This window comes from Melopsittacus undulatus, unplaced genomic scaffold (assembly GCF_012275295.1).
Source record: "Melopsittacus undulatus isolate bMelUnd1 unplaced genomic scaffold, bMelUnd1.mat.Z mat_scaffold_514_arrow_ctg1, whole genome shotgun sequence".
Classification (NCBI taxonomy): Eukaryota; Metazoa; Chordata; class Aves; order Psittaciformes; family Psittaculidae; genus Melopsittacus; species Melopsittacus undulatus.
The window spans coordinates 42-15,826 of record NW_022994383.1 but is presented as its reverse complement, the minus strand read 5'-3'; the positions used below and the strand labels follow the sequence as shown (position 1 = coordinate 15,826).

Here is a 15,785-nt window from a genome sequence, read left to right as displayed (position 1 = left end):
ATGGATGATGGAGCCAATGGAGATGGATGGAGCCAATGGAGATGGATGGATGGAGTCATTGGAGATGGATGGATGGAGCCAATGGAGATGGATGATGGAGTCATTGGAGATGGATGGATGGAGCCAATGGAGATGGATGGATGGAGCCATTGGAGATGGATGGAGCCAATGGAGATGGATGATGGAGCCATTGGAGATGGATGGAGCCAATGGAGATGGATGGAGCCAATGGAGATGGATGGAGCCAATGGAGATGGATGGAGCCAATGGAGATGGATGGAGCCAATGGAGATGATAGAGCCATTGGAGACACTCATGGCCCCATGTCCTCCTGCAGGTCTCCTCCCTGGAGCTCTCCCCCTACAAGGCCTCACCCAGACCCTGGCAGTCCCTGGGGCAGTTGTGGGGCAGGTCCTGGGCCTGCGACCCCTTCAGGTGCTCCCATTGATCCCATAGGATCCCCTATGGGACCCCCAGTGCCCATCCCACCACCATTGGGAAGCAATAAAGGCTCCTTGGTGGCACCTCAATGGGGTTCGTGCTGTGGTAACTGGCTTGGGACACCAACCCCTACTATGGGGTCATCTCCACCACCATAGGGCCACCAAACACCACCATGGGGCCACCTAACCAGTACTATGGGGTCATCTCCATCACCCTGGGGCTACCCAACCAGCACCATGGGGTCACCTCCACCACCATAGGGCCACCCAACCAGTACCATGGGGTCATCTCCACCACCATGGGGCCACCAAACACCACCATAGGGCCACCCAACCACCACCATGGGGTCATCTCCACCACCATAGGGCCACCAAACACCACCATTGGGCCACCCAACCAGTACCATGGGGTCATCTCCACCACCATAGGGCCACCCAACCAGTACCATGGGGTCATCTCCACCACCATAGGGCCATCAAACACCACCATAGGGCCACCCAACCAGCACCATGGGGCCACCCAACCAGTACCATGGGGTCATCTCCATCATCATAGGACCACCAACCACCACCATAGGACCACCCAACACCACCATAGGACCACCAAACGCCCCCATAGGACCACCAACCACCACCATGGGGCCACCAGCCACCCCCATAGGGCCACCAACCACCCCATAGGACCCCCTCCACCCCTTCCATAAGCACTCCATGGACCAGTTAAACCCTTTATTGGCCACCAAGTGGGTGACAAGGTTGCCCCATCCAGCCCCATAGTGACCCATATGGGATGACACCACCACAGTGACACCAGTGTCACCTCCTTGGGGTTGGAGGTGCTCAGATCTTGCCTGGGAAGATGCCTTCTTCACGGTACTCGTCCCATGTGGTCACCTGTAGGGGGATAACATGGGGATAACATGGGAATATCATAGGGATAACATGGGAATATCATGGGGATAACATGGGAATAACATGGGGATAACATGGGGATATCATAGGGATATAATGGGGATAACATGGGGATAACATGGGGATATCATAGGGATAACATGGGAATATCATGGGGATAACATGGGGATAACATGGGGATAACATGGGGACCCCATAGATCATGGGCACACCAAGAGGACCCCATAGATCATGGGGACACTCTGATGGCCATGGGGACACCATGGACACACCAAGAGGAACCTATAGATCATGGGGACACCAAGAGGAACCCATAGATCATGGGGTCACCCTGGAGACCCTGATGGCCATAGGGACACCAAGAGAACCCCAAAGCAGAACCCCCCCCCCATTGATCCCCATAGGTCCCCCATCCTGCTCCCCACACCCCCCCCACCCCATTGCCCCCTACTCACCCACGAAGTGGGGCACAGGGACTTGTAGACCCTATAGTACCATTGACATGGGGCCGCATCCGCCCCCTTGGCTGCCATGGCCTTCTGGCACCGATGGAAATCTATGGATGGGAATTAGGGTTATATGTAGGGTCTATAGGGTCCATAGGGTCTATAGGGTCCATAGGGTCTATAGGGTCCATAGGGTCTAGAGGGCCCATAGGGATCCATAGGGTCTATATGATCTATAGGGTCTATAGGGTCCATAGGGATCTATAGGGTCTATAGGGTCCATAGGAATCTATAGGGTCTATAGGGTCCATAGGGTCTATAGGGATCTATAGGGTCTATAGGGTCCATAGGGTCTATAGGGTCCATAGGGCCTATAAGGATCCATAGGGTCTATATGATCTATAGGGTCCATAGGGTCTATAGGATCTAAAGGGTCCATAGGGTCTATAGGGTCCATAGAGATCTATAGGGTCTATAGGGTACGTAGGGTCTATAGGGTCCATAGGGTCTATAGGGTCTATAGTGTCCATAGGGATCTATAGTGTCTATAGGGTCCATAGGGATCTATAGGGTCTATAGGCTCTATAAGGTCCATAGGGCCTATAGGATCTATAGGGTCCATAGGGTCTATAGGGTCTACAGAGTCTATAGGATCCATAGGGTCTATAGGGTCTCTAGGGTCCATAGGGATCTATAGGGTCTATAGGGTCCATGGGGTCCATAGGGATCTATAGGGTCTATAGGGTCCATGGGGTCCATAGGGATCTATAGGGTCTATAGAGTCCATAGGGTCTCTAGGGTCCATAGGGTCTATAGGGTCCATAGGATCTATAAGGATCTATAGGGTCCATAGGGTCCATAGTGATCTATAGGGATCTATAGGGTCCATAGGGTCTATAGGGTCCCTACCGACATAGTTCTGCCAACAGTTCTTGGTCTGGTTCTGGTTGGGGAAGCGGCTGTCGAATGGGGCAGTCTTATAGCGCTTGAGCTTGGCCTGGATGTCCTCAGCCATGGCCTAGGGGGGCAATTAATGGTGCTTAATTACCCCCCCCCTCATTAACTGCCCCCCCATGGCATGGGGGCAATTAACAGGGATTAATTACCCCCCTTCATTAATAGCCCCCCTTGGGGTATTAATGGCTTATTGGGGTGGTTATTAGAGCCCATTCCCATCCCATTCCCTACCATTAGATCCCATTCCCATCCCACTCCCTCCCATTAGATCCCATTCCCATCCCATTCCCTCCCATTAGACCCCATTATTCCCATCCCATTCCCTCCCATTCCCATCCCATTCCCTCCCATTAGACCCCATTATTCCCATCCCATTCCCTCCCATTCCCACCCCATTCCCATCCCATTAGACCCCATTCCCATCCCATTCCCTCCCATTAGACCCCATTCCCATCCCATTCCCTCCCATTAGACCCCATTCCCATCCCATTAGATCCCATTGCCATCCCATTCCCATTATAACCCCATTAATTGCCCTAATGGGGTCATTACTGCTCTATGGGGGGGTTAAAGCAAGAGGTGAATATAAAGGTAATAACAGGTTATTAATGGGGTTAATTAATCCCTAATAGGGTAATTAATACCCCATAGCCTTAATTAAGAGCCATAGCATTAATTAACCCCCTTGCCATTAAGACCCCCATTAATTAATTAACCCCATTAATTAATGGGCTAATTAATGGCCATTAGGGTTGCATTAATGCCCCCCTATGGAAGTGGCAATAGAAGCTTAATAAGGATAATTAATGGGTTAATTAAGCCATAATGGGCTAATTAATACCCATTAGGATCAATTAATACCCTCCCCGGGGTAATTAATACCCATTAGGGTCAATTAATACCCCCCCGGGGTAATTAATACCCATTAGGGTCAATTAATACCCTCCCTGGGGTAATTAATACCCCCCCGGGGTAATTAATAGCCATTAGGCCTAATTACCCCCCTCTAATGACTAATGTAAGGCAATTAATAGGTTAATTAAGCTTATTAGGGCTAATAAATACTCTCAGCCTCCATTAATACCCCCCAGTGCTCCCAGTAACCCCACTGGGCACTCCCAGTAATGGCCCCATTGAGCCCAATCCGTCCCAGTGCCCCCCCCCATTGCTCCCAATGGGGGTCCTATTGATCCCAATATGGTCCAATTGATCCCAATGGCGCTCCCATTGCTCCCAGTCCGTCCCAGTGCCCCCCCCCCATTGCTCCCAATGGGGCTCCCATTGCTCCCAATGGGGCTCCTATTGATCCCAATGGGCTCCCATTGCTCCCAGTCCGTCCCAGTGCCCCCCCCCATTGATCCCAATGGCGCTCCCATTGCTCCCAGTCCGTCCCAGTGCCCCCCCCATTGCTCCCAATGGGGCTCCCGTTGATCCCAATGGTGCTCCCATTGATCCCTATGGTGCTCCCATTGATCCCTATGGGGCTCCCATTGATCCCAATGGCGCTCCCATTGCTCCCAGTCCGTCCCAGTGCCCCCCCATTGATCCCAATGGGGCTCCCGTTGATCCCTATGGGGGTCCAATTGATCCCAATGGCGCTCCCGTTGATCCCAGTCCGTCCCAGTGCCCCCCCCCATTGCTCCCAATGTGGCTCCTATTGCTCCCAATAGGGTCCAATTGATCCCAATGGAGCTCCCATTGCTCCCAGTCCGTCCCAGTGCCCCCCCCATTGCTCCTAATGGGGCTCCCATTGCTCCCAATGGGGTCCTATTGATCCCAATGGGGTCCTATTGATCCCAATGGGGTCCAATTGATCCCAATGGGGCTCCCATTGCTCCCAGTCCGTCCCAGTGCCCCCCCCCATTGCTCCCAATGGGGCTCCCGTTGATCCCAATGGGGGTCCTATTGATCCCAATGGGGCTCCAATTGATCCCATGGCGCTCCCATTGCTCCCAGTCTGTCCCAGTGCCCCCCCCCCCATTGCTCCCAATGGGGGTCCTATTGATCCCAATGGTGCTCCCGTTGATCCCAATGGGGCTCCCATTGATCCCTATGGGCTCCCATTGATCCCAATGGGGCTCCCATTGCTCCCAGTTCATCCCAGTTCATCCCAGTTCCTCACCCGTCTCCGCTCAAAGTCACTTTCAGGCCGGAACCACCGAGACGCAGCGGAAGCGCAGAGCGGCGCCGGAAGTGACGTAACGCGAGGGCGCTCCATAGACTTCAATGGGGGGAACCATAGAGACGGCGGAGGGGGAGGGAGCGGCCCCAAAGAGGCCTGGGCCACGCCATGGCTTGGAGGACCCAAAAGAGCACGGAATTGACCCAAAATAGCACGAAATTGACCCAAAATACACGGAATTGACCAAAATGCACGTAATTGACCCAAAATAACACGGAATTGACCCAAAATAGCACAAAATTGACCCAAAATGGCACGGAATTGACCCAAACTAGCACGAAATTGACCCAAAAAACACGGAATTGACCCAAAATAACACGAAATTGACGCAAAATTGCACGAAATTGACCCAAAATAACACGGAATTGACCCAAAATTGCCCCAGAAACCCCAAATTCCCCCTTTTTCACCCCAAAATCCCTTCCCCCCCCCCCCCCGGTGCCGCAGACGGGCACTAGGACCCGGCGGCGCTGGATGACGTCATGACGTACGTACGGGGGCGGGGCTTAGGGGAGGCAGTTCCGGTTCCGGTGTTGTCGGAGCAACACGTGGGATGAGGCCAGGTATGGACTGGGATAAACTGGGATCTAATGGGATAAACTGGGATCTAATGGGGTTTAATGGGAGCTAATGGGATCCAATGGGGTTTAATGGGATCCAATGGGGTTTAATGGGATCTAATGGGGTTTAATGGGAGCTAATGGGATCCAATGGGGTCTAATGGGATCTAATGGGGTCTAATGGGATGGGAATGGGGTCTAATGGGATCTAATGGGGTTTAATGGGAGCTAATGGGATCCAATGGGGTCTAATGGGATCTCATGGGGTCTAATGGGATGGGAATGGGGTCTAATGGGATCTAATGGGATGGGAATGGGGTCTAATGGGATTTAATGGGATCTAATGGGGTCTAATGGTAGGGAATGGGATGGGAATGGGGTCTAATGGGATCTAATGGGAGGGAATGGGATGGGAATGGGACCTAATGGGAGGGAATGGGATGGGAATGGGACCTAATGGGAGGGAATGGGATGGGAATGGGGTCTAATGGGATCTAATGGGATTTAATGGGATCTAATGGGATCTAATGGGAGGGAATGGGATGGGAATGGGGTCTAATGGGATTTAATGGGATCTAATGGGAGGGAATGGGATGGGAATGGGATCTAATGGGATTTAATGGGATCTAATGGGAGGGAATGGGATGGGAATGGGATCTAATGGGATTTAATGGGATCTAATGGGAGGGAATGGGATGGGAATGGGATCTAATGGGATTTAATGGGATCTAATGGGAGGGAATGGGGTGGGAATGGGATCTAACGGGATCTAATGGGATCTAATGGGAGGGAACGGGATGGGGCTGGGGAACTGGGATGAGCAGGGGGGGGGGGGTGCTTGAGGCAAACTGGGAATACTGGGAGCCTGCAGCCCTGTGCTCCCAGTGCTCCCAGTGCTCCCAGTTTAACACTGGTTCCACAGGGTTCAGCCCCCGAGGGGGGGGACGCGGCGGCTTCCGGGGGGGCCGAGGTAAGCGGGGACCTTGCCAGTGCTCCCAGTATGGAGCTGGGAGAGCCCCTGACCCTCCCAGTCCATTCCAATCCCCTCCCAGTCTATCCCAGTCCATCCTGATCCCCTTCCAGTCCATCCCAATCCATTCCTATTCCCTCCTAGTCTATCCCAGTCCATTCCAATCCCCTCCCAGTCCATCCCAGTCCATCCTGATCCCCTTCCAGTCCATTCCAATCCCATCCTATTTCATCCCAGTGTATCCTACTTCATCCCAATCCCATCCCAGTCCATTCCAATCCCATCCTATTCTATCCCAGTCCCTCCCAATCCCCTTCCAGTCCATCCCAGTCCATTCTAATCCCATCCTATTCCCTCCTAGTTTATCCCAGACCACCCCAATCCCCTTCCAGTATATCCCGGTCTATCCCAATCCCATCCCAGTCCATCCCAATCCCCTTCCAGTCCATCCCAGTCTATCCCAGTCCATCCTGATCCCCTTCCAGTCCCATCCTATTCCATCCCAGTCTATCCCATTCCCATCCTATTCCATCCCAGTCTATCCCATTCCCATCCTATTCCATCCCAGTCTATCCCACTCCATCCCAATCCCTTTCTAGTCTATTCCAATCCCATCCTATTGCATCCCTGTCTATACCACTTTATCCACATCCCATCCCAGTCCATCCCAGTCTATCTCAGTCCACCCCAACCCCCTTCCAGTCCATTCCAATCCCATCCTATTCCATCCCAGTCTATCCCAATCCCATCCCAGTCTATCTCATTCCACCCCAATCCCCTTCCAGTCTATCCCAGTCTATCCCAATCCCATCCCAGTCCATTCCAATCCCATCCTATTCCATCCCAATCTATCCTAATCCCATCCTATTCCATCCCAGTCCATTCCAATCCCATCCTATTCCATCCCAGTCCATTCCAATCCCATCCTATTCCATCCCAGTCTATCCAGTGCACCCTAATCCCCTTCCAGTATGTCCCGGTCTATCCCAGTCCCATCCCAGTCCATCCCATTATAACCCAGTCCATCCCAGTCTATCCCAATCCCATCCTATTCCATCCCAGTCCACCCCAATCCCCTTCCAGTCTATCCCAGTCTATTCCAATCCCATCCCAGTCCGTTCCAATCCCCTCCTATTCCATCCCAGTCTATCCCAATCCCATCCTATTCCATCCCAGTCCATCCTAGTCTACCCCAATCCCCTTCCAGTCTATCCCAGTCTATCCTTATCCATCCCAGTCCATCCCAATCCCATCCTTATCCATCCCAGTCCATTCCAATCCCATCCCAGTCCCTCCCCATCCCTTCCCAGTCCCTCCCATTGGATCCCATTGCTCTGCAGGAGGCGGGTTCCAGCCCCGGGGCGGGGCCCGAGGGGGCGGGGCCGGCCCCAGGGGGCGTGGCCGAGGCGGTGCAAGGGGCGGGGCCAGAGGAGGGAGGGGCGGAGCCTCCAGAGGCGGCTTCCGGGGGGGCAAGAAAGTGACGGTGGAGCCACATAGGCACCCAGGTAATGGGATGGGATGGGATAGACTGGGATGGACTGGGATAGACTGGGATGGGGTTGGGATGGACTGGGATAGACTGGGAATGAGTTGGGATGGACTGGGATGGGATTGGGATGGACTGGGATAGACTGGGAAGGGGTTGGGATGGACTGGGATAGACTGGGAAGGGGTTGGGATGGACTGGGATAGATTGGGATGGAATGGGATAGACTGGGATGGGATTGGGATGGACTGGGATAGACTGGGAAGGGGTTGGGATGGACTGGGATAGATTGGGATGGAATGGGATAGACTGGGATGGGATTGGGATGGAATGGGATAGAATGGGATGGAATGGGATAGACTGGGATGGGATTGGGATGGACTGGGATATAATGGGATGCACTGGGATGCGACTGGGGAGGGGTTGGGATGGACTGGGATGGAATGGGATGGGGTTGGGATGGACTGGGATAGACTGGGATGGACTGGGAGGGGGTTGGGATGGACTGGGATAGACTGGATGGACTGGGATAGACTGGGATGGGGTTGGGATGGACTGGGATAGACTGGGAATGAGTTGGGATGGACTGGGATGGGATTGGGATGGACTGGGATAGACTGGGATGGGATTGGGATGGAATGGGATAGACTGGGGTGGGGTTGGGATGGACTGGGATAGACTGGGATGGAATGGGATAGACTGGGAAGGACTGGGGTAGACTGGGATGGGATTGGGATGGACTGGGATATAATGGGATGGACTGGGATGCGACTGGGGAGGGGTTGGGATGGACTGGGATAGACTGGGCTGGAATGGGATGGGGTTGGGATGGACTGGGATAGACTGGGATGGACAGGGATGGGATTGGGATAGACTGGGATGGGTTGGGATGGACTGGGATAGACTGGGACGGGGTTGGGATAGACTGGGATAGACTGGGATATAATGGGATGGGGTTGGGATGGACTGGGATAGATTGGGAGGGAATTATGATGGGTTGGGATAGATTGGGATGGACTGGAATGGGATTGGGATGGACTGGAATGGGATTGGGATGGACTGGGATAGGATTGGGATGGACAGGGATAGACTGGGATAGTCTGGGGTGGGGTTAAGATGGGATTGGGATAGACTGGGGGGGCATTGGGATGGACTGGGATGGGGTTGGCATAGACTTGGATGGACTGGGAGGGGTCTGGACTAGACTGGGATGGACTGCGATAGACTGGGGTAGAGTGGGATGGGGTTGGGCTGGACTGGGATAGACTGGGAGGGGAATGGGATCGACTGGGCTGGGGTTGGCATAGACTGGGAGGGACTGGGATGGACTGGGATGTACTGGGGCTCACCTGTGTCCCCTGCCAGGGGTGTTCATCTGCCGGGGCCGGGAGGATGCGCTGGTCACCCGCAACCTGGTGCCTGGAGAGTCTGTCTATGGGGAGAAGAGGATCTCAGTGGAGGTACTGGGATGGACTGGGATAAACTGGGAGGGCACTGGGATGGACTGGATAGACTGGGATGGCACTGGGATGGACTGGGATAAACTGGGATGGCCTTCAGATAGAATGGAAGGGCACTGGGATAGACTGGGAGGGCATTGGGATAGACTGGGAGGTCACTGGGATGGCCTGGGAGGGCATTGGGATAGAATGGAAGGCACTGGGATAGACTGGGAGGGCACTGGGAGGGCATTGGATAGAATGGAAGGCACTGGGATAGACTGGGAGGGGCAGTGGAATGGACTGGGATAGACTGGGAGGGCACTGGGGTAGACTGGGAGGTCACTGGGAGGGCACTGGGATAGACTGGGAAGGCACTGGGATAGACTGGGAAGGCACTGGGATAGACTGGGAGGGCACTGGGATAGACGGGGAGTGCACTGGGATAGACCTGGAACGGACTGGGATAAGAGTGGGAGGGCACTGGGATAGACTGGAAGGCACTGGGATAGACTGGGAGGGCAGTGGGATGGACTGGGACAGACTGGGATAGACTGGAGGACACTGGGATAGACTGGGAGGGCACTCGGTTAGACTGGGAGGTCACTGGGATGCTCTGGAGGGGGAGTGGGATGGAATGGGAGGGCACTGGGATTGGCTGGAATAGACTGGGAGGGCACTGGGATAGACTGGAAGGGCATTGGGATAGATTGGGATAGACTGGGAGGTCACTGGGATGAACTGGAATAGACTGGGATGGACTGGGATAGACTGGGAGGTCACTGGCATAACCTGGGATCAGGATTGGATCACCTGGGAGAGCCTGTGATCCACTGGGATACCTGAAGGCCCTTATTGGACCTTCTCCATCTCCCCACTGGTGCCACTGGTCGCACTGGGAAGTGTCACTGGTCATACTGGGAACCTCCAGGTATCCATAACACGTGTCCCTATCCTAGGACGGGGATTCCAAGGTGGAATATCGCGCCTGGAACCCGTTCCGCTCCAAACTGGCCGCGGCCATACTGGGAGGCATCGACCAGATCCATATCCAGCCTGGAGCCAAGGTCCTGTACCTGGGAGCTGCATCCGGGACAACCGTATCCCATGTGTCCGACATCGTGGGGCCGGTAGGGAATGGGAATGTGATGTGTGGATCATGGGATGTATGGATCATAGGGATGGATGGATCATAGGGATGTATGGATCATGGGATGTATGGATAACAGGGATGGATGGATCATAGGGATGGATGGATCATAGGGATGTATGGATCATAGGGATACATGGATCATAGGGATGCTGAAGACCCCATTGATGCCCTATGGGTGATGGCACAGTGTCCATAGGGATACTGAGGACACCATGGATGCATGTATGGATCATAGGGGTGTATGGATCATGGGATGTATGGATAACAGGGATGTATGGATCATAGGGATGGATGGATCATAGCGATGTATGGATAACAGGAGCTGCATCTGGGACAACCGTATCCCATGTGTCCGACATCGTGGGGCCGGTAGGGAATGGGATGTATGGATAACAGGGATGTATAGATTATAGGGATGGATGGATCATAGGGATGTATGGATAACAGGGATGTATGGATCATAGGGATGGATGGATCATAGGGATGGATGGATCATAGGGATGTATGGATCATAGGGATGCTGAGGACCCCATTGATGCCCTATGGGTGATGGAACAGTGTCCATAGGGATACAGAGGACACCATGGATGCATGGATAACAGGGATGCATGGATAACGGATGTATGGATCATAGGGATGTATGGATAACAGGGATGTATGGATCATAGGGATGGATGGATAACAGGGATGTATGGATCATAGGGATGGATGGATAACAGGGATGTATGGATCATAGGGATGGATGGATAACAGGAGCGGCATCCAGGACAACCGTTATCCCATCTGTCCGACATCGTGGGGCCTGTAGGGAATGGGAATGGGATGGATGGATAACAGGGATGTATGGATCATAGGGATGGATGGATCATAGGGATGTATGGATCATAGGGATGCTGAGGACCCCATTGAAGCCCTATGGGTGATGTCCCCATATCCATAGGGATGCTGAGGACCACATGGATTGCCCTATGGGTGATGTCCCTATATCCATATGGATACTGATGACCCCATTGATTCCCTATGGGTGACATCCCCATATCCATAAGGATACCGATGACCCATTGATTCCCTATGGGATGACGCCCCTATATCATAAGGATACCGATGACCCCATTGATCCCCTATGGCTCATGTCCCTATATCCATAGTGATACCGATGACCCCATTGATTCCCTATGGCTCATGTCCCCATATCCATAGTGATACCGATGACCCCATTGATTCCCTATGGGTCATGTCCCTATATCCACAGTGATACTGATGACCCCATTGATTCCCTATGGATGACATCCCCATATCCACAGGGATACCGATGACCCCATTGATTCCCTATGGATGACGTCCCTATATCCATAGGGATACTGAGGACCCCATGGGTGCCCTATGGGTGATGTTTCCATATCCATAGGGATACTGAGGACTCCATTAATACCCTATGGTGATTGTCCCTATATCCATAGGGATACCGATGACCCCATTGATACCCTATGGGTGACATGCCTATATCCATATGGATACTGATGACCCCATTGATACCCTATGGATGACATCCCTATATCCACATGGATACCGATGACCCCATTGATTCCCTATGGGTGATGTCCCCTATATCCATAGGGATACTGATGACCCCATTGATTCCCTATGGGTGACATCCCCATATCCATAGGGATACTGAGGTTGCCATTGATACCCTATGTGTGATGTATCCATAGGGATACTGATGACCCCATTGATTCCTATGGGTAATGTCCCCCATATCCATAGTGATACGATGACCCCATTGATTCCCTATGGATAACATCCCCATATCCATAGGGATACTGATGACCCCCATTGATTCCCTATGGATGACGTCCCTATATCCATAGGGATACTGAGGACCCCATGGGTGCCCTATGGGTGATGTTTCCATATCCATAGGGATACTGAGGACTCCATTAATACTCTATGGGTGATGTCCCTATGTCCATAGGGATACTGATGACCCCATTGATTCCCTATGGCTCATGTCCCTATATCCCTCCCCATTCCCAGGAGGGTCTGGTTTACGCTGTGGAATTCTCCCATCGCTCCGGTCGGGATCTCATCAACGTGGCCAAGAAGAGGACCAACGTGATCCCAGTCATCGAGGATGCTCGGCACCCCCACAAGTACCGCATGCTGATTGGTCAGTTGGTTGCCATAGCAACGCATAGGATGCTCCGGTTGCTATGGGATCCCGTTATCCATACCCGTATCCATAGGGATGGTGGATGTCATCTTTGCGGATGTGGCCCAGCCGGATCAGACCCGGATCGTGGCGCTCAATGCACAGCACTTCCTGCGGAGGGGGGGGGCACTTCATCATCTCCATTAAGGTAACACCAGTATGGACCAGTACAAACCAGTATGAAGCCCTGAGTATCAGCATTGAGCAGGAATGGGGTAACAGGTATCAGGAATGGGCAATGGGAAGCAGGAATGGGATATGGGAAGCAGGAATGAGGCATAGGAAGCAGGAACAGGGTATTGGGAACCTGGCACTGGTTACTGGGAACCAGTATGGGCCAGTAATGGGACACTGGGAAGCAAGTAATGAGGTACTGGGAACCGGTTGCTCTCCAGTACAGGGTCTCTGGTCACCAGTATGGAGTCACTGGTCCCCAGTATGGAGTCACTGGTTTCCATAACAGCATCACTGGTCCCCAGTATAGGGTCACTGGTCCCCAGTATGGAGTCTCTTGTTCCCAGTATGGGGTGTACTGGTTCCCAGTATAGAGTCACTGGTCCCCCAGTATGGAGTTACTGGACTCCAATTAGGTCCCAGTATGGTGTCACTGGTCCCCATTATGGAGTCACTGTTCCCCATTGTGGAGTCACTGGTCCCCAGTATGGAGTTACTGGACTCCAGTTAGTCCCAGTATAGAGTCACTGGTTTCCATTATGGAGTCACTGGTTTCCAGTATGGAGTCTAGTTCCCAGTATGAAGTCACTGGTTCCCAGTATGAAGTCACTGGTTCCCAGTATGGATTCACTGGTTCCCAGTTAGTCCTGTAATGGAGTCACTGGTCCCCATTATGGAGTCTCTGATTCCCAGTATGGGGTCACTGGTTCCCAGTTAGTCCCAGTATGGAGTCACTGGTTCCCATTATGGAGTCTCTATTTCCCATTATGGAGTCCCTGGTCTCCAGTATGGAGTCTCTGATTCCCAGTATGGGGTCACTGGTTCCCAGTTAGTCCCCTATCATGGACTCACTGGTCCCCAGTATGGAGTCACTGGTCCCCCAGTATGGAGTCACTGGTCCCAGTTAGTCCCAGTATGGAGTCACTGGTTCCCAGTATGGAGTCACTAGTCCCCATTATGGAGTCACTGGTCCCCAGTATGGTGTCACTCGTCCCCCAGTTTAGTCCCATTATGGAGTCATTGGTCCCCATTATGGAGTCACTGCTTCCCATTATGAAGTCCCTGGTCTCCAGTATGAAGTCTAGTTCCCAGTATGGGGTCACTGGTTCCCAGTTAGTTCCAGTATGGAGTCACTGGTTCCCAGTATGGAGTCTCTGATTCCCAGTATGGAGTCTCTGCTTCCCAGTATGGGGTCACTGGTTCCCAGTATGGGGTCACTGGTTCCCAGTTAGTTTCCAGTATGGAGTCACTGGTTCCCAGTTACTCCCAGTCTGGACTCACTGGTGCCCCCTACAGGCCAACTGCATAGACTCGACGGCGGCTCCCGAGGCCGTGTTCGCGGGTCTGTGATCCTCAGTATGGAGTCACTGGTTCCCAGTTAGTCCCAGTATGGTGTCTTTGATCCCCAGTATGGAGTCACTGGTTCCCAGTTAGTCCCAGTATGGAGTCACTGGTCTCCAGTATGGGGTCACTGGTTCCCAGTTAGTCCCAGTATGGAGTCACTGGTCCCCAGTTAGTCCCATTATGCAGTCACTGGTTCCCAGTATGGGGTCACTGATCCCCATATGGAGTCACTGTTCCCACATTATGGAGTCTGATTCCCAGTATGGAGTCACTGGTCCCCAGTATGGAGTCACTGGTTCCCCAGTATGGAGTCTCTGATTCCCAGTATGGAGTCACTGGTTCCCAGTTAGTCCCAGTATGGAGTCTCTGATTCCCAGTATGGAGTCACTGGTTCCCAGTTAGTCCCAGTATGGAGTCACTGGTCCCCAGTATTGAGTCACTGGTTCCCAGTATGAAGTCTAGTTCCCAGTCTGCAGTCACTGGTCCCCAGTTAATCCCAGTCTGCAGTCACTGGTTCCCAGTTACTCCCAGTCTGCAGTCACTGGTGCCCCCTGCAGGCCAACTGCATAGACTCGACGGCCGCTCCCGAGGCCGTGTTCGTGGGTCTTTGATCCCCAGTATGGAGTCACTGGTTCCCAGTTAGTCCCAGTATGGAGTCACTGGTTCCCAGTTAGTCCCAGTATGGAGTCACTGGTTCCCAGTTAGTCCCAGTATGGAGTCACTGGTTCCCAGTTAGTCCCCAGTATGGAGTCTCTGATTCCCAGTATGGAGTCACTGGTTCCCAGTTAGCCCCAGTATGAAGTGACTGGTTCCCAGTATGAAGTCTAGTTCCCAGTATGGAGTCACTGGTCCCCAGTTAGCCCCCAGTATGGAGTCACTGGTTTCCCAGTTAGTCCCAGTATGGAGTCACTGGTCCCCAGTTAGTCCCAGTATGAAGTCACCTGGTCCCCAGTTAGTCCCAGTATGGAGTCACTGGTCTCCAGTATGGGGTCACTGGTTCCCAGTATGAAGTCTAGTTCCCAGTATGGAGTCACTGGTTCCCAGTTACTCCCAGTCTGGACTCACTGGTGCCCCCCTGCAGGCCAACTGCATAGACTCAACAGCCGCTCCGAGGCCGTTGTTCGCGGGTCCTTTGATCCCCAGTATGGGGTCACTGGTTCCCAGTTAATCCCAGTATGCAGTCACTGGTTTCCAGTATGAAGTCACTGGTTCCCAGTATGGAGTCACTGGTTCCCAGTCTGCAGTCACTGGGTTCCCAGTTAGTCCCAGTATTGGAGTCCCTGGTTCCCAGTCTGCAGTCACTGGTTCCCAGTTACTCCCAGTCTGGACTCACTGGTGCCCCCTACAGGCCAACTGCATAGACTCGACGGCCCGCTCCAGAGGCCGTGTTCGCGGGTCTTTGAATCCCCAGTCTGCAGTCACTTGGTTCCCAGTTAGTTCCCAGTATGGAGTCACTGGTTCCCGTTAATCCCAGTATGGAGTCACTGGTTCCCAGTTAGTCCCAGTC

At 53.1% G+C, this 15,785-nt stretch overlaps 2 protein-coding genes across 2 annotated transcripts; one reads left to right on the top strand and one right to left on the bottom strand.

Moving 5' to 3' along the window:
- Window positions 1-1,157: 1,157 nt before the first annotated feature.
- LOC117438638 (cytochrome c oxidase subunit 6B1-like) lies at window positions 1,158-5,014 on the bottom strand. The gene is made up of 4 exons (XM_034074078.1): window positions 4,881-5,014; window positions 2,711-2,819; window positions 1,811-1,911; window positions 1,158-1,337 (listed from the first exon to the last, which is right to left on the bottom strand). Exons 1-4 carry the CDS (start codon window positions 4,974-4,976, stop codon window positions 1,284-1,286), a joined length of 360 nt encoding a protein of 119 aa, XP_033929969.1. The 5' UTR covers window positions 4,977-5,014; the 3' UTR covers window positions 1,158-1,283.
- Window positions 5,015-6,500: 1,486 nt separating this feature from the next.
- Window positions 6,501-14,276, top strand: LOC117438637 (rRNA 2'-O-methyltransferase fibrillarin-like; the record flags this gene model as incomplete). Its single annotated transcript, XM_034074077.1, is given in 8 exon segments — window positions 6,501-6,561; window positions 7,811-7,975; window positions 9,322-9,416; window positions 10,355-10,525; window positions 12,586-12,718; window positions 12,795-12,877; window positions 12,879-12,908; window positions 14,231-14,276. Coding segments are annotated over 8 exon segments (784 nt in total), but the record flags the coding sequence as incomplete, so codon positions are not given.
- Between the last annotated feature and the right edge of the window lie 1,509 nt (window positions 14,277-15,785).